The 26,294-nt window shown below is 49.4% G+C and overlaps 12 protein-coding genes across 12 annotated transcripts; 5 read left to right on the forward strand and 7 right to left on the reverse strand.

The window, feature by feature from the left end:
* Nucleotides 1-926: 926 nt before the first annotated feature.
* N7496_006774 (MATE family efflux transporter) lies at nucleotides 927-2,510 on the forward strand (the record flags this gene model as incomplete). The annotated part of the gene is made up of 2 exons (XM_056699703.1): nucleotides 927-1,563; nucleotides 1,627-2,510. The coding sequence occupies 2 exons, from the start codon at nucleotides 927-929 to the stop codon at nucleotides 2,508-2,510; spliced, it is 1,521 nt and encodes a 506-aa protein (XP_056555116.1).
* A 1,178-nt stretch (nucleotides 2,511-3,688) lies between these two features.
* On the reverse strand, nucleotides 3,689-4,898 carry N7496_006775 (TauD/TfdA dioxygenase family protein; the record flags this gene model as incomplete). The annotated part of the gene is made up of 3 exons (XM_056699704.1): nucleotides 3,689-3,846; nucleotides 3,899-4,470; nucleotides 4,555-4,898. 3 exons carry the CDS (start codon nucleotides 4,896-4,898, stop codon nucleotides 3,689-3,691), a joined length of 1,074 nt encoding a protein of 357 aa, XP_056555117.1.
* Nucleotides 4,899-9,011: 4,113 nt separating this feature from the next.
* Nucleotides 9,012-10,834, forward strand: N7496_006776 (MFS transporter; the record flags this gene model as incomplete). The annotated part of the gene is made up of 3 exons (XM_056699705.1): nucleotides 9,012-9,939; nucleotides 10,017-10,458; nucleotides 10,522-10,834. 3 exons carry the CDS (start codon nucleotides 9,012-9,014, stop codon nucleotides 10,832-10,834), a joined length of 1,683 nt encoding a protein of 560 aa, XP_056555118.1.
* A 565-nt stretch (nucleotides 10,835-11,399) lies between these two features.
* On the reverse strand, nucleotides 11,400-12,492 carry N7496_006777 (CRAL/TRIO domain protein; the record flags this gene model as incomplete). The annotated part of the gene is made up of 2 exons (XM_056699706.1): nucleotides 11,400-11,734; nucleotides 11,793-12,492. 2 exons carry the CDS (start codon nucleotides 12,490-12,492, stop codon nucleotides 11,400-11,402), a joined length of 1,035 nt encoding a protein of 344 aa, XP_056555119.1.
* Nucleotides 12,493-12,799: 307 nt separating this feature from the next.
* N7496_006778 (DNA-directed DNA polymerase alpha subunit POL12) lies at nucleotides 12,800-14,897 on the forward strand (the record flags this gene model as incomplete). Its single annotated transcript, XM_056699707.1, has 3 exons — nucleotides 12,800-13,122; nucleotides 13,191-14,658; nucleotides 14,724-14,897. 3 exons carry the CDS (start codon nucleotides 12,800-12,802, stop codon nucleotides 14,895-14,897), a joined length of 1,965 nt encoding a protein of 654 aa, XP_056555120.1.
* Nucleotides 14,898-15,192: 295 nt separating this feature from the next.
* On the reverse strand, nucleotides 15,193-15,816 carry N7496_006779 (uncharacterized protein; the record flags this gene model as incomplete). Its single annotated transcript, XM_056699708.1, has 1 exon — nucleotides 15,193-15,816. One exon carries the CDS (start codon nucleotides 15,814-15,816, stop codon nucleotides 15,193-15,195), a length of 624 nt encoding a protein of 207 aa, XP_056555121.1.
* A 480-nt stretch (nucleotides 15,817-16,296) lies between these two features.
* On the reverse strand, nucleotides 16,297-18,029 carry N7496_006780 (translation initiation factor eIF2B subunit delta; the record flags this gene model as incomplete). The annotated part of the gene is made up of 2 exons (XM_056699709.1): nucleotides 16,297-17,292; nucleotides 17,355-18,029. 2 exons carry the CDS (start codon nucleotides 18,027-18,029, stop codon nucleotides 16,297-16,299), a joined length of 1,671 nt encoding a protein of 556 aa, XP_056555122.1.
* Nucleotides 18,030-18,543: 514 nt separating this feature from the next.
* N7496_006781 (kinesin-3 family protein uncB) lies at nucleotides 18,544-20,693 on the reverse strand (the record flags this gene model as incomplete). Its single annotated transcript, XM_056699710.1, has 2 exons — nucleotides 18,544-20,237; nucleotides 20,330-20,693. The coding sequence occupies 2 exons, from the start codon at nucleotides 20,691-20,693 to the stop codon at nucleotides 18,544-18,546; spliced, it is 2,058 nt and encodes a 685-aa protein (XP_056555123.1).
* Nucleotides 20,694-21,425: 732 nt separating this feature from the next.
* On the reverse strand, nucleotides 21,426-21,746 carry N7496_006782 (uncharacterized protein; the record flags this gene model as incomplete). The annotated part of the gene is made up of 1 exon (XM_056699711.1): nucleotides 21,426-21,746. One exon carries the CDS (start codon nucleotides 21,744-21,746, stop codon nucleotides 21,426-21,428), a length of 321 nt encoding a protein of 106 aa, XP_056555124.1.
* A 1,294-nt stretch (nucleotides 21,747-23,040) lies between these two features.
* Nucleotides 23,041-23,840, forward strand: N7496_006783 (dienelactone hydrolase family protein; the record flags this gene model as incomplete). The annotated part of the gene is made up of 2 exons (XM_056699712.1): nucleotides 23,041-23,258; nucleotides 23,318-23,840. 2 exons carry the CDS (start codon nucleotides 23,041-23,043, stop codon nucleotides 23,838-23,840), a joined length of 741 nt encoding a protein of 246 aa, XP_056555125.1.
* A 921-nt stretch (nucleotides 23,841-24,761) lies between these two features.
* On the forward strand, nucleotides 24,762-25,260 carry N7496_006784 (uncharacterized protein; the record flags this gene model as incomplete). Its single annotated transcript, XM_056699713.1, has 2 exons — nucleotides 24,762-25,019; nucleotides 25,093-25,260. 2 exons carry the CDS (start codon nucleotides 24,762-24,764, stop codon nucleotides 25,258-25,260), a joined length of 426 nt encoding a protein of 141 aa, XP_056555126.1.
* A 35-nt stretch (nucleotides 25,261-25,295) lies between these two features.
* On the reverse strand, nucleotides 25,296-26,003 carry N7496_006785 (uncharacterized protein; the record flags this gene model as incomplete). Its single annotated transcript, XM_056699714.1, has 1 exon — nucleotides 25,296-26,003. One exon carries the CDS (start codon nucleotides 26,001-26,003, stop codon nucleotides 25,296-25,298), a length of 708 nt encoding a protein of 235 aa, XP_056555127.1.
* Nucleotides 26,004-26,294: the final 291 nt, after the last annotated feature.

Here is a 26,294-nt window from a genome sequence, read left to right on the forward strand (position 1 = left end):
TGGGCGAGTGTTCTGTGTGTGACTGCGTGATTGGAGGCTTACAGCCGTGTCCAGGCCTCTGCGTGCGGACAAATAATCTAGCACAACCCGCGAGAACATGACGAGATAGGCCTCATGCATAGAAGAAGATTCATCTTACGAGCGATAATTATCAAGCCAAGGGATTTTAGTCACTGAAAACTGGCCTTATCTCTTGCTTTACCGACCCGGAGTAGATGTGCTGGCTAGTTTGTATCGAAGCGGGACGCATTGGAATCGAGGTAGAATATTGCTCGAATTATACCTTGCCAACCAATAATATTCTTACCTCGATGGGGCTTGCATATTGGCAATCGTGGCCAATCGGTCGAGGTATCTCGCGCTTCAATCAACCTTCCTTGTTGGGACAATACCTGGAGAACGAGAAACCCCGCGGCTTCCTGCGTGACCACGATAACGAAACATCAATTCTATTGCAAACTTTAACATGATCTTGATATCTGTTCACGTAATTGATAAGAGCCCTTAGAATGGAAGCCTATCGAGGTACAGCACTGCTCCCACAGAACTGCATTCTCTTGTGCAGAGCATTATCGGTAGTAAGAAAACCGGCTCCGCCTATGATCTCACGAGATATCCCACAACCCGACCTCGGATGCACAGCGTACTTATAGGCTCTCACCATCAAAAAAGTCTGTTAGTCTTAAAGCTATAAGTGCTGATCCAAAATATCCGTTATTAGAGGTGCACTGTGTTTGAGCAGAGGTACTTAGCCGACCATCATAGCGTCAGATTTTAACGTGCGCGTCTTTTTCTGGCTGAGATTCTTTGATATACAGTAAGAATGCGCATCAAAGAACTTGCCTTTTATCAAATATGACTTTTGCGTCTCAACTAACAATTCAACCGGTTTTTGCATCAGATTGATTACCTCGATGAAAGACAACATGCCTCCCGCTTACGAGAATGCCAATCCACCCGATCTCGATGGCCAATTCAACGAGTCTATCGAGACACCCCCAAACGAGTATACATCACTTCTTCCTAAACCGATAGATCCGGAAGATGCGACTCAAATAGATTGTGTCTGGCGAAGAGGCGATTATAAAGTGACGCGAACGAAACAATTATTGACAGAGTTCTGGAAATTGACGACAAGTTCTGTTCCCGTGATTCTGGCCTATACCCTGCAGATGAGTCTTCAAACAGCCACAGTTGTCATTATCGGACATTCATCTCCGATGAACTTGGCAGTCAGTGCTTTCTCAATGATGTTTGCCTTGGTCACTGGCTGGATGATTGCGCTCGGTGGCACAACTGCTCTGGACACTCTTGCTTCATCCACTTTTACTGGAAGTGGCAACAAACATGATCTTGGCGTTCTGCTTCAACGGGCATTCTTGGTACTGGGTCTCCTATACATTCCTGTATGTATACTATGGGCCTGCTCGAATTCCTTCTTCCAGGCCCTTGGCCAGGACCCAGAGCTGTCTTATCAAACATCTCGATTCCTAACTGTTCTGATCCCCGGCGGTCTGGGGTACATTTACTTCGAGACCATGAAGAAGTTTCTCCAAGCCCAAGGTGAGAGAACTCTTGGCTAATACTGTTGATTATTTGGAACTCATCTAACCTACCATGACATAGGAATCATGAGAGCTGGAACGTATGTCTTGATGATTACCTCGCCACTAAACGCAGGACTATGTTACTTCCTATGTTACACCCTGGACTTCGGACTTCTGGCTGGTCCCATAGCCGCAGGAATCTCATACTGGATGTCATTCTTTCTCTTGTTGTTATATGCTCGATTCATTGCCGGTTCTGAATGCTGGGGTGGATGGACGTGGGCAGCCTTCGAAAACTTAGGGACGTTCGCAAAACTTGCCATTTTGGGATTCTTCCATGTCGGCACCGAATGGTGGGCATTTGAGATCGTCGCCCTAGTAGCTGGTCGACTTGGAACGATTCCACTTGCTGCCCAGAGCGTTATCATGACCGCAGATGGAATTCTTAATACAATCCCGTTCGGTCTTGGTGTCGCAACTTCATCTCGGCTCGGTAATCAACTGGGCCTACGCAACGCAAAGGGCGCATCAGTAACCGCCCACTCCTCAGCTGTGCTCTCTGTGATATATGGCGCCCTGGTACTAACAATTTTGATGGGCACTCGTGATCACTTTGCCAAAATTTTCAACAATGATCCACGGGTTGTTGAATTGACTGCCGAAATTATGCCGTTTGTTGCGCTGTTCCAAATTGCAGATGGTTTGAATGGAAGCTGTGGTGGAAGTCTTCGAGGAATGGGTCGACAGCACTTAGGTGCTGCAGTTAATCTTGTCAGCTATTACTGTTTTGCGTTGCCTTTGGGAATATATCTGGCATTCCATGGCTGGGGGCTGAAGGGGCTTTGGGTAGGGCAGTGCGTTGCGTTGTATTGTGCAGGAACTCTGGAGTGGATTCTCGTCGCAATGACAAATTGGGAATCGCAGGTGCAAAGAGCCTTCAAGAGGATGGATGTGAGCCACTAGCAGAATTGTTATCTCAAGCCCAGAGGTCTTTTTATGGTCGCTACCATACTTTGCTATTCGCTTTAGTTAGAATAAGCGATATTTCTGATAAAGGAGTTCATAGCATCATTTCATAGATTCGATTGTATGTGACGCCAGATACGGTGAACCTGTAGGATTCGAGTCGACTCCATTTTTGAAACCGTTCCTCTGTTATTCTTTAAGGCCATAAGAGCCTGCAAATGGGCATTCGTGAAGAAAAGCTGCAAGAAGGACTTTTTAGAGAAACTTGAGCTTCATTCATCCTAGTTCTACGAGAACTGTCTCATCTTCCAGACCAGATGTAGATGATCCACCAGCCAATTAATCACTGGAACTCAAACTCTAGCAACGAGTTAAATCAACCAGTCTCAACTCCAGAGGTGACTCCTTTCAAGAGGAATCTTGGACTAGCTTGCTCAAATAGTCCAACAAAATCACTTACAGTCCGTTCTCGGGCATCATGAGCGGCAAGCATAAACTGATCTTGGATTCTGTGTGTTTGTTAGACATAATGCAATTAATGAGAATCGCATAAAGGGACGGGGACGCACAATATCATCTTGTTTGTCAAGGCATTAATTCTCTTTGCTAGTGGATCTGGAAGGATTCCTTCACCAATGAAGACGTTCGCCTCAGGCCTGAGCGCAGGAAGGAGTGCCTTGAGAATGGCGACTAAATTCTCGTCATTCCAATCGTGGAGAATGTGTCTGAATATATAACCGTCCGCAATGACTGGTTGTTCCTTAAAGCAAATAGCCTCTTAAGTGGTAAAGCCCAGTCATTTTCACAGATGATATCCGACTCAAAACTAGATACTACCAATTAATCGCATCGGCAATTCAAGCCTGAAAGATAGATAAGCCATCAAAAATACTAGACAGTGTAGTTCGACATGCCTTGGTGCTTAATAAACATACCTCTTTGAAGCGAGATTTCTGAACGCATGAGTCTACGCGTGCCAATATGGAGAAACCTGACCTCGAGGAGCAATCCAATATGCGGCAATTTACCCCAGCTGGTTTCTAGTGAAACTTTTTGGAAGTCTGTGGAGCCAAAGCTTTCTTGAGTTCATCTACATGAAGATTTCTATCTGCAGTGTTCGTGGACTCTTCCTTGGATTAGAGTAGAGTATGCTATGGAGTAAAGCAAAATCTAGTTCAAGCACTTTCCTCCGCGAATGCTTCTGCCCTCGATTTACTATTTGGGTCCAAGTACGGCTTTTCGCCGATACCAACCGCTCGGTGGCCAAAGCGCTCCCCTAGCCCTTCGTAGTCAAATGTGGCAGTGTGGAAAGCTGATCGATTGTCCCAAATCGCTGATTTTCTGGGTCAGATAATTGAATATCGTTAAAAAGGGAGGATACATACCGATATCGTTTTGATTCCGCCATTTGAACCTCACCTGAATGTCATGGCTCTCAAGGATAGTGTTGTAAAATTTCTTCAAGAGCTCCTCTGATTCAGTTGGACTGAGCTCATTGATTTGCTTAGGGAATGGCCCAACTGCATAGATGCTCTTCCAACCCGTAACCGGGTTAGTGCGTACAACGGGGTGGACAGCGGACAGCTCTTCCCCAACGTTGAGAGGGTTCCCTCTTGGCTCAGTATAGATCTTGACGTTCTCAGGATCCGCCTTAGCAGCGGCAATGAAACCAGAACCACTATACGTCGCTGTCAGGGTCTCAAAGAACTTTTGGTATGCTGGTGAGAACCGGTCGTAAAGTTCATAGCCCGATGCCCAAAGTGTGTCGCCGCCGGTCTTTGGCAACTGGGTCAAGCGAAGTGAAGTATAATCAGCCGGCGCAGGCTCGAATTGGATATCGGAGTGCCATTGAGCCGAGTCGTAACGACGGGTGTTGAGCTGCTTTTCGTGGCGAAACATCTTCTTTCGGGCAAGCGAGCTAATGGTGCTCACCTGCGCGTCTGCGACTCCAAATTCGCTAGTGTTGTTAAGCACTGGATGAATGTGCAATGTCGAGTCAGCTGGTTTTCCAGCTAGCTGACCCAGCCGATGAACTAGCTACTTCTGCAGATCATCCGTAAGGTTGTCTTGGGCACGGAAGAAGACAACACCCCGCTGGGAGACTGTAGAAAACTTGTCAGAGGTGAAATTCAGCACAGATGGTGGGGGCATCGTACTGGTGATAGCAAGATCCTGGATGAGCTCGTCTGAATTCGGAGCATTCAAAAGGTCATCAACAATATTAACGTTGCTGAATTCACGACCGATCGCAGGCGTCGTGTCCTCGGAATCGAATTTATCCAAGGCCCCATTGAAGCGCAACGGCGACGGATATTGTACCTGCTCAGCTACGCTGCCAGGCCCAGGCCGCAAAGGAAGCGCAGGATCGGGTACTCGGGGAGCCATGAAGGTGCGTTTTAATCACAAATGATAAATTAATGTGTCTCAAACTCACAAGAGTATGGATTTAGCTCGTCAAAATCAAGTGTTCGGTCCCTTGTTATAAGTGTTTTGCCCACCACTCCACCTGGATCCGATAAATCACGTCATGTCTTGTGGAACTTGCATCTTTACCTACTAGCTTGTCAAACATAAAAGGTGCGGGGTCACTCATGGTATACCTGGAGAACCTCAGAATCGCCCACTTCTGGACATCCTCGAACCAAATGAATGAACTGACTGCATTATTCCACAGAGTTCAAGATCGCTCTTCAGGACATGCATAAACTCGCGCTTTCGATAGGAGCAATGCAAACGATCGATACTCGGAGTTATCCTTTTTTGGCAATATATGTGTTGTCGGATAATGCCTCAAACCTACTCCATTGATCTCGATCACGAAATGTGACTCTTAAATCACATCAATGCTTCGATTACGTAGGCCATCCGTTTAGCCGAAACCCGGGAGCTGACTAGAACATCCATATGTAGGCTGTAGTTATGAGATGGACCCGCGCTCTCTGTCTCCCGTAGATAAGCCAATTACAGAATGTCCAACACGTAATTATTGTCGTAGTAAAACTGACGTTACTTGACCAAGGCCCCTCGACATTCATTCATTGGGACCAGTCACAACAGCATACTCTACAGCTCCCAAACAGGGTATGCTGAACTAGCCACACAAACCTCACAATGTCTGGCCGTTCTGAGGCGCACAGAAATATTTTTGCCAAAGGTCTGAAAAGCTCAGAAAAATTCTCGCGAAGCCAAGCAGCCACCAGTGATACATTTGGGGTTTGGAAAGGAAGTCGCAGAGAAGAGGTATCTTGGATCTTGCGGTTCACTTCATACTCGCGGAGTTTGGCGCTAGTTGTTTCAAATACATCGTAACTAAGGTTATATTTAGATGTCATTAGTGATCGTCTATCTTGAATTGAGAAAGATTCTGGGATAATCCAAGTTCTCACCTGAAGTCATGCTCGAGACGCCCCTGAAATGTTCTTGGAACATCTAACGGAAGCGGTCTTAGCGGCTTCCGACCGGTTGATCTATGAAGAAAGTCTTCGGGATGGAACTTGCCAGCGCCTGGATAGTCCGCATACTTTTCTAGTTCTTCCTGTATCTCCCCTTCTTTCCCCACTCGTACGTTTGGCATGGTCTGGATTCAGTAGACATGAAGCTGGCGCACATTTTCAAACAATGATAAATGGGCAGGCATTTCATCCGGTGATACGAAATCTTCGAATAGTATTCGAAGTGCCCCAGCATCTCCGATCACTTGATTAGCGCTTTGTCCACTGAAAGGCAACATCTGGGTATACGTTAGTAGTGAAGACCAACGATCAAACAAGTGTCACAAGTACTGGATGTGCAGCATCTCCAATTAGCAGAAGCTGTCCCCGAGACCAATGTCGCAGTGGACGGAAAACCTCACGGGGCCATTTGGTCGTCTTCGGAGCTTTGCTACCAGTGTAAAAGTTAGCTCTTCGGGGATGAATATTTTACGATTATCATACCTTATTATCCGCATCAGTTCTGGATGAAAGTGATAGAATTTTCACAGAATCGAGTGCATTGGATCTAGAATCTTGTAAGCGTCTATGATGTCGTAGATGAAAAACCATTAGTTAGTCAAGGCGCTTACGGTCATCATCGGCCTGGAGGTTATTCTGGACACCAGCATGGATGAATCAAATTTGCGCAAGGTTCGATCAGTATGTGACCTATGACATGCCTTGAAGATGAAATGTTCAGGGGGAGATCCATGCACCGGATGTGCAATATCCACAAAGCCCTGCATTTACAGTGAGCCTAATCGACTGGGCCGACCCGAAGGGGTCCAAGAACAAAAAGTCGCAACAAAAATGCACTCCGACGAAGAAGACTCGCAATAAGCCAGGTGTAAGATGCAGAAATCCGTCTCTGGATAGTGATTCTTCTCCAAGGTCTTCCCCGGCTGAACAGGGAAAGGTTTTGGGGCTAGACGAACTACTCTCTGCTGGTAGTGTGGATGGACTACAAGACTTTCTGGAGCCAAACACATTCATTGATATAGATGATAACACTGTATTTCCATCAGCGTCTATATTAGAAGCCTCATGGGAACAAGGCCCCAAGCTTTTCCATGGTCTAGATGCAGGAATAGGACTTAACACACAAGGTCCCAGCTATTCTATGGTTTCCTTGGTGAGTCTATACAATGGACCGCCTGCAGCTTTACATTTCACTGGAAATCTGCCATCTTTCATTATTCCGACCAAGTAGGAACCTGTTACAGGGGGAAGGAGATGACTTTTGGTGTGTCATGCAGGCAGTTGATCTGTCTCTCTCCACTGAAATACCCCATACGTCCCGGGACCCTCCGACAAGGGGCCTCCCACGAACGAGATCAATGTCGGGTGACATGAATATGACATATAGTTGCGCCTGTATTGGCAATAAAGCCAGATTCTTATCCAATTGGCAGAAAATGGAAGGCAAATATTCCCCCGTGCCCGTGCTTGTCATCCTTCAGGCCACCCAGGATAGCCGAATTCTTTGGGAACGACTGATGCATTGTTCTGCTTATTGACATGATCGTGGCTCGGTGGCTGTTTTAATGTTTGCAATGGGACTGTGTAATATTCTTCGAGGTCTGCAGTGCCTGATATTGAATCAACAATCCTCGCAGCACTCGATTCATCCTGCAAACTATGGTCACCACGCAAGTTCCACCCGTGGTCCCGCAGCCTTCAGCAATGGAATTACGACACAAATGAACGGGGCCAACTATCGAGATTTCATTTTTGACAACATTAATTTCGGGCCCATCAAACCTCGACCGGGAAGTTTTGTCACAGACAGATTCCGGGTGGGGAGCTTTGAAGTCCCACAAGAAGATCAAGCCTTTCTAGCAGATTTTCTGATTGCTCGGACCTTGAGCAAACTGAAATATATTCTCGAGTCCATGGCAGGATATCTCGAACGAGTTTCTGACGTGTCTATACGGTCCATCGAACACAGTAAGAAATGGCCCGTACATTTTGTCCTAGAGGATTTGCAAAGATCAGTCCTCAGCACTGAGGGATCAGTGAGAGAAATCATTCAGTGATGAGATGGTTTTAGCATTTATAGGATATCTACGTGCCAATTTTAGACCACCTTTTCATAGCATTTGCGTGCGATGCCAGATGGCAGGTTTTAGTGATGAGTGTGAATGGATTACCAACACTTCGATACTACCTACCTCACTCTAGTGGCAGGCCAGAAAATGGATCGGCACAGAGAGCATTATGCATGTACTGCTGTGGCCAGATAGACTCTATGAGCAGATTAAATATTCTTCATTGAAAAATGACTAACTACTATCCTCCCCAGCTATGCGTCTTTTGGTTGATGGATGTTTAGCCAGCGAAGGGCATGATCGAGTCTACAATAAACAGTATCATGATCATTTCCACCAATGGTCCCAGTTACCCGCCTAGCAATTCCATTGGCGTTACTTCCGGACCCTTTTCGCATCCTTGCGCTGGCCTGAATTCCCAAGAGCAGACTAGCCAGCTGCATGGGGTGGGTACTAGCGGGAACAGAATCGGGTGGGGCAAGCCACGTGGTATTATTGGACAGAAATCATCCCAGCTCCGTTTGGAAAAAGCTTGGCATGGCCTTAGAATCAGGGCATCGTCATTTATACAAAATTACAGCTTCGAAAAGGCCAGAAAACAGCGATTTGAATGCCCCCCGATTACAACTTTGTCGCAGCCCGAAATATTGGCAATTTGATTTCTAATCACACCATTTTGCATTCATAATAATTAATAATGCAACTCAGACCGGATTTCCCCCAAACCTTTCAGACTCGCTTATATCGGCCTTTTCATTTATTCCTTTCACTCGTCCACCAGATTATGCCTTAATATAGTAGGGAATCGGACTCCTTCCTTTGTATTGAGACCAATTTCTACCAATATTTTGCTTTGTTTCTATCTTGGTCACCTATATCGAGCGATCGAGTCCTATACAGGCGCTCGCGACTGTAAGGATATACATCGTTCGTGGCTCCATTATCAGCAACTAGCTTACATAGGAGTTCGATTATAGATGGCGACTAAAACTACGGAGAAGTCTCAGCGTTCCCCACTCTCTCTATACCGGCTGGTTTTGTCTCAGGGTACCATTACCGATGAAGTCCTCGAGCATCAATGGGAAGGGGATGGAACCGCTGAAAGCCCATATCTCGTGGAGTGGCTGCACGAGGACCCGCGAGATCCACATCAAATGCAGGAGTGGCTAAAATGGTCTATTACTCTACTCCAGGCCGCGTCTTTTCTCTCCATAACATTCGCCTCATCTTCACTTTCTGCCGCCAACCCCCAGATTCAGGAGCAGTTTGGGGCTAGTACGGAGCTGGTAGTTGCCGATACGTCGCTGTTCGTGCTCGCCTTTGCCATTGGCCCTGCGGTATGGGCACCTCTCTCAGAATTATATGGCCGACAAGTGATATATTTCATTACATATGGGATGACCACTCTCTTTGCTGGGGCGACTATCGCCAGTCCCAACATCGCAACTCTTCTGGTTCTTCGATTCTTCTCCGGAGCATTTGGTTCATCTGCCATATCCAATGCTGGAGGTGTCGTGTCTGACATGTACACAGCGCGTGACCGAGGACTAGCCACCATTGCTTTCATTGGAGCTCCTTTCCTTGGTCCTAGCCTTGGGCCTATTGCTTGTGACTTTTTGGCAGTGTCCAAGGGGTGGAAGTGGGTTCAAGGACTCACTACAATCTTCAATGGAATGATGTTCTTGGTGGGAATTTTCCTGGTTCCCGAGACTTACTCCCCCGTTCTTCTGCAAAAAAGGGCAGTAAAACTCAGCAAGATGACAGGTGCTGTTTACAAGAGCCGGCTCGATGTGGAACAGGGACACAAAACAGCTGGCCAGGTCTTTACGAAAACGATGGTGCGCCCTTGGATTTTGCTTTTCTTAGAGCCAATTGTGCTACTCCTTTCAATCTACATGGCTATCAGTGAGTTAAGCAGAGTATTCCAGCTGCCTTCAAGTGCCCAAGCTAATTATTTTACCACTATCGTGGTTCACTCATAGTATATGGTACAATGTACATGGAATTCGCCGCTTTCCCTATCGTGTTTGAAGAAGCCCGCCATTGGCCACAGAGTACTTCTGGGTTATCCTTTTTAGGAATGATGATTGGTCAGATACTGGGATGCGCTTACTCCATTCTTGACGATGGCCGATACAAAAAGATTGCTGATCGAACCAGCTATGGTCGCCCTCCCCCGGAGGCACGACTGGTCCCTGCCATGGTCGGAGCCGTGACGCTGCCCATTGGCCTGTTCTGGTTTGCCTGGACCAACTTCCCCAGGATTCACTGGATTGTCTGCCAAATTGGAACTGTCCTCTTCGGATTCTCCCACGTCTCTATCTTCCTCAGTGTGGTCAATTACCTCGTTGATGGCTATACTGTCTATGCCGCCTCGGCGTTGGCTGGGAATGCCGTCATACGTGCTCTCTTTGGTGCAGCCTTGTAGGTCTTTTTTTTTCTTTCGGTCCGTACTGCAACAACTGATCTAACAATATTCTATTCCAGTCCTCTCTTCACTACACCTATGTACGATCGCTTGGGTATTCATTGGGGATCTTCGATTTCAGCATTTCTCGCAGCGGCTTGTCTCCCATTTCCCTGGATATTTTACAAATACGGCCCTGCTATCCGACGCCATTGTCGATATGCGGCGGAGTCTGCCCGTCAGCTAGATGCTATGACTGACCGTATGAGGGCCCAGAGTGAGCAGAAGACCGCGGGCGAAAAGTCCACCGAGCAGTCTGCACAGGCTGAGAGCTCTGCCTCTGCTACAACCAATGAGGAAATCAATCTTCCCCAAAAAGACGACATGGCTTGAGACAGATTATGTCGCACTGTGATTGAATTTTGGATCTATGAGAGGTGAATCCTGGATCTGCCATTGGGGACAACATTGATGGGTAGCGCTTTTTCCACTCTGCGCGACGCCCAAGTTGGTGTTTGGGGATAGTTTAATACTTTCGGGATTTACGTTGTCGATAAGATGTGTCTTTGGAGAGAATCAAAGAATCAAAGAACAACTAGATCCTGGATTGCTCGGCTAGCCCCTCGCTCGGGCAGTGATGAACTACCTAATCCATGTTCTTCAGGCCTCATAGACCGTCCATGCACAGCGTTCGGGCAAGTTTAGGTTGTAATTCCTCGCGCAATAAGGTGAATGGCACCAATCAATGCCGAAGTATATTTGTGACTCTATTAGCAAAATATATGCAGAGTGCAAGAAGTATATGGTATCTATCAACAAAACGCAAGGGCTGTCTAGCGCGATGCAAAAATTGACCCGAAAGAAATTAAAACAGAGTACAAACACATGGAGTATATGAAAGCCAGAATGCTAAATGTGTACTCGACCGAAACGACAGTTTGAACGGAGAAACCAGGCCTTAGGCAGAAGCTTCGGCCTCCAGCGGAGTGCTTTGAACCTGGGATACGCTCGGGATATCTTCACCCTTGAGGTAGTTCTCAAACTCGCCAATTTGCTTTCCACCTTGAATCCACCGCTCGCGGTAGGCTTCACGGCGCTGCTTCGCCAGCTCGTTGAGGGCGGGCCAATAGATAGAGTGGTCGTACTCGAATTCGAGGTCACCACCCACTGGTTTCATGAGCTGGCTAGGAGGTACGTGTTGGCGCAGGTCTTCATTGAACTTGAGCTTCTGTCGTGTATTAGGATCGATGAATGGAGTGATCAACTTGAAGAATCCCCAAATGATGAAGGGTACTATGCAGAGTGGGAGGTCAGTTAGGGCAACAGAATCAAGCCACACATATTCACTAACCATTGATCACCAATGCACGTCCCAATCGCTCGGGATAGTGGTTCTGCAAAATATCGAGGGTCTGCTTTGCCTGACCGATTGTCGCATTCTGACCAGACTTAGTCTCCTTGAAATTGACAAGAAGGGCCAGAGTCTCTTGATCGGGACCCATAATATCAATGACGCGCTCCAGCATGAAGACCAGATGCTGGATTTGGCGTTCGCTCTTCTCGGTGTTTTGATTCGAGGGCAGGAGGTATAGACAGGGCCGACCGTGGATATCATAGCCCATGATAACTTGCTTGCCCGTCTCATTCTCAATTGAGATATACTCCGGTGTCAACTTCTCCATGCCATATTCCCGACGCCAAGTCAGGGTGCGTTGAAGCCGAGCTTCAGCCTCGAAGACGTTCCACTTAGTCGCACGAAGGTATCGGAGCAGGCATTCGCGGGTCAACCACATGCGCTCATCATCGGTAATGGGCTCAGTCGGGGCATTCTTCTCGGCTTTGGTTGCAATTGTGGTCCAGGAAGAGGCCGTCTTCAGCACAGTCTCGTACTTGGCCTGCTGCTCCGGGGTGAGCTTCGCAGGCGGCTCGGGTTTGGCGGTGTCAACAGGGTGGGTGAAAGGCTTCTGGGCCACTGATGAGGCAGTCACAGCATCACCATTGTTGGTCGATGGCACAGCCCCGTCGACTTTTGCGGAATCATTGGCAGTCATGGCGGTCGATGGTAGACTCTCTGCACGATGCACGGGATGCTTAAGGGATCAAGCCGATCTTGAGACTCGCTGCTAGGATAAGTTGTCCTTGGCTGTCATTGGACAGAAGGTTGGATAGTGCTGGCCCACTTTTTGATCTTCTCCGATTCTCCGAAGTCCAGCACATTTTACTTTTTTGGGACGGGCTTATGTCAGCAACACGTTCACGCGTCGCGTCGTTCCCGATCCCCTCGATGAGAGGACCCGACAGCGCATTCAGTGCCAACTCGACCACTTTGCCCTCGCACCTCGTCCAGACGGAGCAATCATGACCGACACCACGGCTGAGCTCAATGAGCTCTTCGTGGCATCTTTCCCCAATGGCTTGCCCAAAGATATCCTCACCGAGCTCCAATCTATCCTGCGGATCCATTTGATTACTGCGGAAGAGCTCTTCTACAAATGGGAATCATACAGCATTAAGATGGGTGACGAGGTGAAATTGAGTATGGAGACAGTCCGAGGCTTCAAGCAAGATGTCCAAGAAGCCCTTGAGCGCGAAAGTCGCGGCAAAATTGGCCGGCAAACAGAGAAAAGGCCTATGGTCACGGCGACCCCGCGCGCGGCGGCAGGGACCGATGTATTTGGAATGTATGAAGATGAATATAGCTGGATCTATGCCAATAGGAAATGGCTAACCACTCATGATTGACTTCTAGGTTGGACGAGTTGACACCAAACACCGCGAATGCTCGGACGATTAATGGAAATGGTTCAGTGAAGCGCAAAGCCGAGTTTACCTCTCCTGCCACGCCAAAGGTTGGAAGAATCGAGAAAGTCGGTACACCAGCTGGTGCGAAGACACCTGGCTCCGTGGCAAACGGCCCAGCGGTATCATTCGCCGAGCGCCCCAACCCTGGCCAGACGCTGGAAACACTTAATGCGCACCTCTCGCTGCCAGAGACACCAATGGCACCCTTCCCGGAAGCGCGCATCCGACCAACGGCAAATACAGATCTTAAGAAGTTTGGGTACAAGCCAATGGGAATGCGACTGTCCGAGGCATCTGAGATCCTGGACGACCGAATTGACGAGTTTGCAGCTATTTTCCAGAAGCACTACGATTCCGACGACCTGACTTTCGGCAGCGCTGCTACTCAAAGTACCAGCGAGATTATTGCAGTTGGCCGGATTGCCTCGGACTCTCTGGAAGGGAAGCTCAACCCAGCTTCTTTGGTCTTGGAGACATCGCGCCGTACTGGTGCTGGAAGACGAGTTCCTCTCAAGGTGGACTCAGTCCCATCATTGAGCTTCTTCCCCGGTCAGATCGTCGCTCTTCGAGGAATCAATCCCTCTGGTGACTATTTCACTGTGAAGGAGATTCTTCCTATCCCCCTCTTGCCTCCCGCTGCGTCTTCGGCGGTGACTCTGGATACTATTAATGAACGATTGGAGAGTGGTGGCAGTTCACCGCTGAATGTCATGGTAGCGGCAGGCCCGTACACGTCAGATGACAATTTGGACTTTGAGCCTTTGCAGGAGCTCTGCCAGAAGGCCGCAGACAGCTATGCAGACGCCGTTGTCTTACTGGGTCCCTTCTTGGATATCGAACACCCGTTGCTCGCTTCAGGCGACTTTGACCTGCCCGAAATTAAGGGAGTTGACCCAGACACGATGACAATGACCACTGTATTCCGCCACTGCATTTCGACGCCTCTCTCACGCCTTGCACAGGCTGTACCCAGTATCACAATCGTGGTTATTCCGTCCGTGCGCGATATCATTAGTCGTCACGTCTCTTGGCCACAAGAACAGCTGCTTAAAAAAGACTTGGGTCTACCGAAGCAAGTCCGCATGGTCTCCAACCCAGTGACCTTGTCCTTCAACGAAGTCGTCGTGGGCATGTGCTCCCACGATGTTCTCTCTGAACTTCGTCGTGAAGAAGTTCTGCACGGTCGACCCGCGGAGGGTAATCTGCTCACACGTTTGCCCAAATACCTCGTCGAGCAGCGCCACTTCTTCCCTCTCTTCCCTCCAACCGCCCGCGCCAATCTTCCCAAATCCGGTTCAGATACTGGCCTGGCTACTGGTGCGATGTTGGACCTGCCCTACTTGAAACTTGGCGAGTGGTGGAATGTGCGACCTGATATTCTGATCGTCCCTAGTATGCTGCCGCCCTTTGTCAAGGTATGCAGATTCCAAGATATCTATAACGCTCTGGCTCGCCTACTAACCATATCATTGCAATCTAGGTTGTCGACAGTGTACTTGTTATCAACCCCGGCACCCTGTCAAAGCGCCGAGCCGCCGGTTCCTACGCGCAAATGAGCATCCACCCACGAAACGTGACAGACGAAGAGCGCGAGTCCAAGCAACTCGATCATAAGCTATACGAGCGGTCCCGTGTTGATATCAACCGAATCTAGCGAATCAGCGACAACGTTTGGTATAATCATCTGGCATTCTCACTTGGCGTTGGAGGCGCAAAGCAAATAGTAACGGCATAGAGCCTCAACGCACGGGACTCTAAATTGGACTTCAAAAGACAATATCAACGAACTGAATCAATGAAAACATATCTCGTAACGAACCATTCCTTCCCATTGGTATCATACAATAGTCGAATGCAATCCCGCCATAAACCAAGACTCCAGTAATGCAAATTATTTTTCCCGAGGTCCCATCACAGTAGACTGTCAACCTCAACTCGCAACTTCTCAATCAACGCAAAGTAATGACCCGTCGCCCACCCATCTTCCTGCCCGCAGTCCTCACCCGAACCGCCGCCGACGCAGCAGACGCCGGACCACCACCACTCCCACGCAACGTCGCACCAGGCCCCAACCCAACACCCCCAGCACCAGCGCCGCCAGCAGCACCATTCCCAGCCACCGCGCCGCCACCACCATGACCCTGCCCATTCACCAGCGCCTCAAGACCCAAATCCCTCCACACAGCTTCATGTCTGCGCTCCATAGCCCGGGTAATCCCAAACACGGCATGTTGATGCGGGACGACATCGTCTTCGTCTTCCGGGTTTGGGGGCTGGTATTGCTGTTGCAGGTAGATGTCTTCGATGGGCAGGAAGGAGGGGATGTTGGAGGGGGAGGAGGAGCCGTAGGTGGGGTTTGTGGATTGGTTGGTGGTTCCGGTTTGAGAGAGGTGTTGGGAGTCGGATGATATGCCTGCGGTGGACATGTGTGGTTTTGTGAATTCTTCGAAGAGGTCGGCTAGTCGGGGTTGGTGCATGTGTAGGTGGGTTGCTGAGGAATCTTTGCTCTGGGGTGGTGTTAGTCGAGAGTCGGAGGCTGAGATATTGGGGTATGAAGGGTCAGTGGGTACCATTTTGGGCTTTCAATTCAGGAAGAATAGTAGAGATTTTGGTGTAGTATGCAGGTTGGATCTTCAAAAATAGAATTGTCTGTTGTATTGTTTGGTCAAGGTTCGAATGCGTGCTGATTGTTGACATCAAACGGCAGAATATGGACATGCTACACCGCCTTCTAAGCTCCGCATTGTCACGTGTTGATATGGCCCCCCCCTCCAGTTCCAGCGTCTTGGCAGTCTTTATCCACAAGTACAAAGAGAACACAACTAAATCCAGAGTATGACAGGTCCTTTGTATTCGAGTCTAGTGATTCGGACCTTACGAACATGGGGTGAAACATGAAACCATTGTAGAACCTTTAGAATAAACGAAACAAACCCGCGCCAGTGCATAATTCTTCCCATGGATAGAGAGGTAGGTGAAGAAGATCCGAAAGAAAAAGAGAACCCTATCTCAACTTTTTGCATCATGTTTTCAAGAACATGGCCTTTCATACATCACAGGTTCGTACTCATACGGTGGACAATGGGAACCGCGCTGGGTGGCAGACTACCCATTTCGGTAACTACCATGTCCACGTACTCGGCCGGCGTGACATCGTACATGATGTTGAGTAGTTGGAGATTAGGGTTTTCTTTCCAGTTGGAAAGGGGCGAAGAGGAAGGGTTGAGGGAAGAGGCGGAAGGGTCGGGTTTCGGGGCACTGGATGCAGCTTTCCCGCCCTTCTTGTTATCGGGCTTTGCGGGGGCTACTGGATCAACCAGCCCGGTGACTTGCTGTAGAGGTTGAGCCGAGACCAGCTCGTCGGCGTCGGCGATCTCGTTGACGACAATGCTGTCAAGGGCAACACGGTCGGTGAACTTGACCGTCTCACAGCAGACAATGACGGGCACCTCGACGCCACCAGCACGCTCCTTGGCGGACATGGCAACTAGAGCAGTTCCAACCCGGGAGTAAAGGCGGCCGTTACTGGTCATGGCGTGTGCACCGAGGAAGACCTTGGTAGCATCCTTAATAGCATGGCTGATTGCGTGAACGAGAGAGTATTGCACATCCAAGCCAGCGTTGGCGAGGGCCCGAGCAAGATTCTTGCCCTCGAAAAGCGGGCGCGAGTCGATGATTGAGACACGGAACCGTTTGCCTTGCTTGTGTGCTGTGAGAAGAGTCTGCTTGACAATGGAGCTGCCGGCAAACGTGACGATCACGTCGCCATCCTGAACCTTTTGAGCGGCGCTTCCAGCAATGACTTGATCAGCCACAGTAATTTTCTCTCGAATAAAGTTGTCGATGAACTCGCAGAGGGTGGCCTTGGCGGACAGTTCGGGGGTGGAGGGGTCGACAGAGGCGATAGCCAGCTTCAATGCACGAATAGCATTACCCTGGCTGATGGAGAGCGGTCGACACGTCGAGAGGTATGTGATTTGGTGTGAGAGGTGGGTTGTCAAATGGCGAGAGAGCGAGGTGCCGAGGGGAGTAGTGTAGGATTCGATGACCTTCAGAGATTACAGAATTAGTATTCGGGCCTGCATCGACCTCAGCAGCAATTGAGACTCACCCGCTTGAAAGCCAACAGGGTTGCAACGCAGCGAGCACTGCTGCCGCATACAACGTAGTCCCGGAGCTGCAGACCCAAAGCCAGGACGGCGGGGTGCACTTCCTTGCCAGCACCAGCGATAGTCGTCCGACGCGGCTGGCCGTAAAGATGTCCGAAGACAGCAACACTCTTATCCTCCTTTTTCGTCGGCTCATCAGCAGCAGTCTGGCCGGTAGGGGCAGATCCACGGCGGGGCTGCGCGGCCTTTTGCCCTTTCTGCGATGCGCCTCCACCAGCAGCATCCTTCTTTGGCGTCGCCGGAGGACGGCCCTGGCCAGGACCAGGAGCTGAGCTGCCAGCAGCACCAGCTCCACCGGATTCCTTAGCAAGCTTTTCCCTCGCGCGCCGAGCAGCTTTCTCTGCCTTGGCCTTCTTTTTCAGTTCCGCGGGAGTGAGTGGCTTGTCCGCGCCCGCAGGGACAGCAGCATCAGCACCAGCTGCAGGGGGCTTGGAGGCATCTTTGTTCTTGCCAGTTTGGTTTTCCGACGGTGCGGGGGACTTTGCGCTCTTGGACTCGCGGATGGGGAGGGTTTGGGTCTGTTGCGAGGGGGTGGTGTCGGTCGCGGGAGAGGATTGCGCTTGTACGGATTTAATGTCTGATGAGGACTTCAGCGCTGAGTCAACGGAATCCGCCATGGTGAATGGCTGAATCTCTCGGAGTTCGAGGGGGGGCTGCGTTGAGGATCTTGAATCGCGTTGGTGGGGAGGGAGAGTTGACTCACGGAAAAAGAAGTGATGCCATAAGCGGCCCACTGCCCGGCGCACCTGCCCTAATCTCCGCCTCCGCATCTGCAGGTTCATCGCAGTTCGTCTTGGATGTACAGATGAGCACAAAAAGGACCTCTACTAGAATCGAATTACAACTCGATGATCATCTTTTTACGTCCAGACCAAGATACTAAACAACCTCTTTGAAACATGGATCATGTCAGGTTTCGTTATTCATTGCTGGGAATCTCTCGCTAACATAAGGAATAAGCAACACAACAAAGGGCAGGGATGTACCCATTACAAGAAACGGACATCTTGAGTCACAACCAGGCTGATTGCTGCCTGAGAGCGTGGCTCCAGTCCAAACAAAGAACGAGTTGAAAAATACAGTGCGCCGCCAACACCAAATTTACACGCTAAAAAGCTCAATGAATCAATGCTAACGATTGTTAGCAGCGATTGTTCCAAGTACACGTCGCTTGCGGGTCCTTGCATGTTCATTGGGACGCCAGCGTTCATGGTCAGTTGCGAGCTTGCGCTTGAAGACTCCCAGATCGCCGAGCAAATCTTGCATGCGCTCCTGCACCTGGTAAGCTTCCTGTTCACTGTTATCAAGAGTGATTGTTTCGTCGTCGTCGTATTCATCATCTTCGTCATCTTCCCAAACCTCTGGCTCAGAGTCGGATGGCTCGACAACAGGGGATCCCTCCGGATTCTCCTGGTCGCCGTCTGGTAATTGATCCTCTTCCGCTAATGATGATAGGCTTTGACGGGGTTCGAGAGTGACCGGTGGAATAGGGTTTTTGAGACTCTCTAGTGCGAGCTTCAAGTGCATGCGAAGGGCCTCGTTCTCGGTCTGTAATTGGCGGATCTTGCACTCGCTGACCATTTTGGTTTCCTCCATGAGTCGCTGCATCTTCTCCACCTTTTGTTGGTATTCCTCCAATCTCTCATCTTGCAACTCTGTTGCACGCTGATTGGCATGTGCCTGGCTCACGCTGAGTTGAAGAGTGCGAATAGTCTCCGCCATCTCAGCGATCTGCTGATCACGTTCGGCAGCCGAAACATGGTCCTGGTTAACGCGAGCACGGGTGCGGATGTGTTTGGCCTGATCGGCATAGCGCAGCGTCGAAAGGGTTTCCTCGTAGTCGGCGGGAGAGATACAGGCAATCATGGCCGTCTTGGAATTACCACCCAGGCTGTCCTTCAAAAGCCATGTCAAGATCGAGTCACGGTACGGCACTAGTTCCTTGCCCTTGCGCCCTCCTCGAGTTTTCTTGGGGTCGGCGAGAGCCGCAATGACTCGACCAAGTGTAGTGAGGGATTTGTTAATGTTGGATCCTTCGCGCAGTCGCGCACCAGTGGCTTCAGTCGCTTTGGCACGCTCGGAACCTGCGAGGTCGACTAATCTAATGCGAGCCGTTCGCTCTGTCGTTTCGTCCGTAGAGAGATCGTGATGGATTTGCTTCAATGTGATGGTGAAAACGGCATGCGATCGTGAGGATGTATCGTTCATCTTGGTGCTTGCGACTGTACGTGATACGTCGCCCTTGCGCATATATTTCATCAATTCGACGTAATTCCTCGCCGTGACTTCCGTCAGGTCTTTCACATATGGGCCCTCCGAGGGAGACTCGCGGATTCGAAGGTAGTGTGGAGGGTCAGTTCGAGGGACTAGCAAGTCTCGCACATGCTCGTTGTAGACCTCGAAGTAAGATACGCGAACGTTGTAACTGATATCGGGTGATGGCGAGGATTCTATGCGCTGGAACAGATCCTCACAGGTCCGAGGAATCAAGCCTGGCTGCTCCGGTGTACCCATCATGGTATAACTCTTTCCCGAACCAGTCTGACCATAGGCGAAAATGCAGGTGTGATAGCCTTCAAAGTTGTGATCGAGAAACTCCTCGCCCAGGCAGTTGTACACGTCCTCTTGGTGTGCATAATGCTCATCTTCCTCGTCATGCGACCAGAACGAGTTATCAAAGGTGAAAGATTTATCTTCGAGGACTTTGCCTCGCGCTTGTGATTTGGGCTTTCCGCGATCGACGGGGCTCGGCTTGGGCGCTTTGAGGCTAGTCATTTGAGTGTGGGGATCCATCGCGATAAGGCATTCGGCTTGACGGTCGAGTTCTATGCGCGCACAGTCAGCTAAACCATCGCCTTGCTCCTGTTCTCGATAATTCGCTCCATGCTTGCGGCGCGACTCCATTTGCAGCACATACCTCGTTGGAGGAACTTGCGGACTCGCACCACGACGCGCACATTACCGCCAGGAGATGGACTGGCGATTCCATCTTGGCGATTGACCGGTATAGAGACGCTTTCTCGGGCGCGCAGAGATGGACTGGACGCGGTTGATCGCATAGTCGCGGCGGATGCCGAAGTCGAAATCACGCTAGGCGAAGTGATGCCAGTGAGGGCGGAGGAGTCGGAGGATGTCGCAGACGAGATCGAGCCAGGGCCGGAGCTCTGGCCGATGTGTCGAAAGAAGCGCGGATCCAGCGCCATTTCCCTACTATACTCCCTCAATAAATGAACACAAGCTTCGACGGCGTCGCGTCGTCGTTCGACGAGATGAGTGTACATGCAACGAATCGGTAATACAGGAAAGGTGGGGGTTTGAAAGGAAAGATCGAGCCAAGTCGACTGTTGGAGAATGAAACGAGTGTATGTGATAAGAGGGGAATCAAGAATGAAAGGAAAGGGGTCGGTACAGTTGCGCGTTTGGTTGTTTCCTTCCTGGAAGTTGGACAAGTTGGAGGTTCTCGTTTCAGCGGTCCTCCCCGCGGGGGAGTTCGGAGTGTAAACACGGTTCGGCAGGGGTAGGATCTTCAGTTAGGCATGCCGACAATGCTTCGCTAATGCAAAATGAATGGATATGGTAACAATTGAAGAATTGGACAATAGCCTGATACAAGAAAAGGCGATATGTTTGCAATTGACGTAGCTGGGGATGGTTGTGGTGGTCGGTGTTAGGGCGATAGGAGACGGTGGGGGTTGCCAGGGCAATCAATACGCAGCCCAACTCCCGCCTCACGAGCTGACGAACTTACGGGGACTAGCGAACTTACGAACTTGTTTGGTTAACCAGTTCGGTGATGGTCAAGCTAACAAGTCAGCGAGCTAACGAAACATCCTTGACTATCTACAGCCACTCCTGTTCCGAGCCCAGCGCCGATAACGTGATCAATGGGTTTGATATTGTTATACTTTTTTCGTATGGAACAACCAAATGCGCTCAAGCATATACACTCTCTCAATCTGGGATGCTAAACATCACTAACACGAAAAAGGACTCTCTTTTTTCAGGCTTCAAGCCTAATCAAAGTCCGCTGTCTCCGCATTCATCGCCTCGAACAAATCAGCCTCGTCCGTCATGCTGCCTCTCTTGTTCATCTTAGCCTTGGCTCCGTCGCCAAATGTCGCTGGGTCAGCCTCCGGGTTACCGGAGGCATCCATATGGGATGCCAACAGCTGTTCGGGAGACCAAGTCGAGCTATCTTCGGCCTTGTTCCTGCCAGAGCTGAGCTCGCTCTGGGCTTTGGCCGACGCCTTCTTGTCCTGGGTCGTCCAGGCGCGACGTTGTTGGTCGTCGCTGGCGGGGTACCGCATCGCGGTGTCTGTTTTGGAAGATGGCATAATGGATTATCCTGAAGCTATATTCAAAGTTTCCATGGTTAGTATCGTCGATTTGTATGAATGGACAGCTATATAGTTCTCCCCCAACACCTCACGCGACACCCCAAACAAACTACCTCGGCGATCTCCTCTCTTTCCTCCCTGCTCCAGCGTGGGCCGATAGAAGGGGTGATTGAGGGGAGAAACATACCAGGGTCTTGTGTACTTTAATCAACCGTAATTCATCAGAAGTGGTGAAAAGAAGCAGATTAGGCGTATGCTTTCGTTGCTATATTTATGAGGGAAAAGTCTGGGGTCAAGTGGCGGCGCGGCCACTACCATGATACGATCATGACGACGACATTCACCACCACCGTGGTCGCTTCTCCGCGATTTACCAGTGAGGTTTCTCTGACCAATTTTCGTCTTCTTTCTCGAAGCTTGTTCGTAGTCGGTTGACCAGTTATAATGGTGAGCGGGAGTTGCCTCGAAACATGGGTGGGTTGAGGCAATTCCACGGGTGCGGGTAACAAGACATCATGGGGGAAATTTGGTCGCCACAGAGCTGTCTTGTTTAGGTCTTGATCGAGATTGGCTTAGCCATTATTAGAATGGCCAGCTATTTGGTGGCAAAATAAGCTCTTTCCGAGCTATTGTAGCTTTGATCCTTGAAAACAACGCCATTATTGGATATGCCCACGCGGTAAGAGCCGACTCCATCCGGTTATCCTGGTCTCATGAACATCTCAAATGCGGGGTGGCCATGTTCTTATTCCTCACTTCTCTTTGAAGCTTCAAGTAGAGATTTTGATCATTTGTGAAATGCTTTGGACGTTGCTGCTGGCTATGCTCTACAAGACATGCCTACCTGAACACCCCTGGAAGAGTGCTTACCTACCTATTTGGTTTCCCCCATGCTTACAAATACTTCAACTAGGATGGACCTAATTACTCTTAAGGCTCCAGCCAGTTGGACTCGAGGCTCACATATCCTGTTTCTGTATTAGGTCCTAGGTACTAATCTTGCGCGGCCGCGAGACACATGAGATTATCGGTGGGCAATGACAGGGGTATATGCACAAATCACCTCACACAGACCAATGACTCATACTATGAAGGAGGTAACTAGTTATCCTACACAGTTGATTCGTCAATAAGGATAGCTACATAAGCTGCCGGGTGTCGGCACATCCTTCAGCCCAATTAATAATCTCGAATGTATCACAGAAATCCAGGGGGCCTAGTATATAGCTAGAGTAAGCTGCGAGGTATATCACATTGTATGAACAACAGCATATAATCCATAGACGACAACATGAGCAACTGTTGCGTGAAAGGTTTCAAGTGGGATGGACAGCCCCAAGGTCGAGTGGAAACGACCTCATCTGGTGCATCGACATATGTAACGGGCTCCAATCCAGAAGCCTCGATCCTTCTTATCCACGACCTCTTTGGTTGGACATTTCCCAACACCAGATTATTGGCAGACGCGTACGCAGAGGAGGCAAACGCCACCGTCTACGTCCCTGACTTGTAAGCCGAATCATATCAAAGCATCCTATATGTACATACCACTGACCTTCCAAACCCAGCTTCGGCGGCGAAGTGCTATCATCCGATATCCTATCCAAGGACACATCTGAATGGGGACCGCTCGATCTTCCAGCCTTTACAGCCAGAAATAGCAAAGAAGTCCGCGAGCCCGAGATCTTCGCCTTTGCAAGAGAGTTGCGAGCAAAGTACCAACGCGTCGGCGCCATCGGATTCTGCTACGGCGGCTGGGTCGTATTTCGTCTCGGTGCTAGGGAAAGCGGAGGGTTAGTGGATTGTATTTCCACCGCACATCCGTCCTGGCTCACTAAGGGGGAAATTGACAATGTTGATGTGCCGGTGCAAATCCTGGCACCGGAGATTGATCCAGTGTTTACGCCGGAGTTAAAGGATTGGTGTAACCGCGTTATCCCGTCGCTAGGACTTGACTACGACTATCAGCATTTCCCGGCTCTGGATCATGGGTTTGCCATTAGAGGTAACAAGGAGAATGAGGCTGAGTTGAAGGGTCTCGTTCGGGCGAAGAATGCTGCTGTTTATTGGTTCAAGCAGTACCTTCACTGACTGTCGTCGAATATCAAGCGGGAGCTCGGATTTGGAGAGTCCTTTAACAAGTCCTATTAGGAATATAGTGTCTCAATTATTTGCAATGTCGTGGATTGGAAAATATTTGTTTGCATAGCTACTTGTAACCTCAAGGGAAACCTATCAGAACGTTCAAGGATAACGCGCGTGTGGCATTACTCCCGAGCATCAAACAGTATATAACACAAGTCTCTAGCACTATACCTATGTCGAATACACGGTTATTCATAATAAGAGCCTTCTCATAATGGAAAGACCCTAAAAGATGATGGCACGGGTCGGAATGTGGCAAAGTAGGGGGACACGCGACCGTTTCCAGAGTAAACGCCATCGATAAGATCAGATAACTTAAAAATCAGATAAGTCCGGTCTTATTAGCACGTACCAAGGTAGCTGTCAACAAACTGGATGATCTTGTTTAGTTTAATGTACTGATTTCGCAGGGCGTAGGCTTGGTGGCGCATTCTGGAAGGGATAACCCCTTCCATTCGAGAGCGAGCTAGAACAAATATGTTTAATTCCAAGATCGTGAGGAATTTAAGGGTTAGCAGGGCGTATCACGATTCCGGGGAAGCGAATCGAGGGGGATAAGATGCGGATGTTTCGCTTCTCCGGACTCAAACATTTCAACTGTCGTTCTTCATATGCCAGCTTCTAACGATGTATAACCCATTTCTGAAGGCCGAAATCTCGTCCGGTATTCACACGAGTCATGCAGGACTGTATAGGCGACCGTTTCTGCGTTTCGCGTCTAGTTCAATCAAATCAAGACCCTCCCACGCTTTCGCAGTCCCTCCGAGTCAACCAGTCGAGCCACTATTCCACAGCATCTCCAGCATATCTCTGCAGTTCCCCGCTATTCAATTCAACTACTTTCGATCGAGCCCCTCCAAAAAGTTCATGTCGTTAACCACAAGTCCTGGAATTCTGAGTCCATCCGATATTGACAGTGTATTCTACGATCTCAGGCCAATCCAACCTGAGCAATTAGTAGGGAAATGGGATGGCATTGTCCTACCCACTAGGCACCCATTCGAAAAGGAGCTTGAAAAGTTCGACTGGTTTGGCCAAACCTTTGTTTCGACTGAGGATGTGGCTCCCATTGTCGTTTCCAGAAATGGAAGGCCGGTTGAATATCAAAATTGGGGACGCACTTCGGTAAGTCATCTTGATTTCTCTATTCATGAATATCAAATGCATTGTGCGCTAGCTAACATTATCTGCGATATAGTTACATGAGGTCAAATACCAGGGCGCCGTCTCTACTGCGCTGATCTATGATGACCATCCTGTGATGTTGTACTATCGAGCTGTGCGCCCAAACATAGTGGCAGGCATCATGGAAAGCAAGAAGTTCGACCGATCTGGGAGGTTTTATTTCTATCTCAAGCGTAAATGAATTGCGATAGTAGCATTTATGCACCCCGCTATACTCTATTTCTTCGGCGCCCAAGTCTGACGCACCTCGTTATCAATCACCTCAATAGTATCCCACTGCAAAGAACTCCATTGTTCAGGCTTCTCAAGCGCGTCAATGTAATGCGCCAATGCCAACACAGTCTGAGCTGCCCATCGCTCCTTGCTAACCTTCCCTATTCCAGTAGCCAGCGGTGTCATAAGGAGAGATTCGATCCTATTATCCACATTACCACGGTTGTGTCCTTCAACCTGGCACAGCAAGCTCCACACACACTCATAGACCACTTCACGATCCCAAGTCACGTCCTCCGGTTCTCTCATAGTTGGACAGATCGCTACCCATTTGCAGTTGCGATGGTTCGCTTTGAGACTCTCTGGGAATTCAACTAGAGAACAGGAACCCGGGGGCGCAAACCCCCGCCACTTCTCGTACAGGACAGACTGGGCTGCGCGAGTCAGCGCGTGGTAGTCGTCTCGAGGACTGAATGTCATTGAGATAGCATGATCGAATGCGCCATCTAGACGACCATAGGAGTTGGCCGGTGACACCACTAGATCGAATTTGACTGATGGTGGGAGGCTGTTGAGGCGCTCGTTGAATTTGGTGATCTTCACCTTGCTCGGTTCGTAGTCAGACCAGTACGTTTGCAAAGCCTCGTCAAAGGCGGTGATAAATTCGGAGTCCATGCAGAGGAGAATGATTTCTGGGATATTGGACGTCATGACTGTTCGGATAATTGATTGTGGGTTGAGTGCTCGTATTCTGGTCTGAGATGTGTAAGGTTAAAAGTTGAAATGCGGGAGTGATAGATCGACCCGATAGAGGGGTTAAAGTGTCCTTTTACGGGCCCAAAATCTGACCAGGCTGACGGCTAAAAGGTGGATCTATCGCACCGCCACGTTAACAAACAATTGAGGCCAGGAAAAATCTCTGATAGTCTAGCTAAAAGCAAATGAAGTTGCCTGATCAGGCACCAACTATGAGATAAAGTACACGTCAATGTAGAAAAAGGG

Source organism: Penicillium cataractarum, assembly GCF_028827025.1.
Source record: "Penicillium cataractarum strain IBT 29864 chromosome Unknown utg000005l, whole genome shotgun sequence".
Lineage (NCBI taxonomy): Eukaryota > Fungi > Ascomycota > Eurotiomycetes > Eurotiales > Aspergillaceae > Penicillium > Penicillium cataractarum.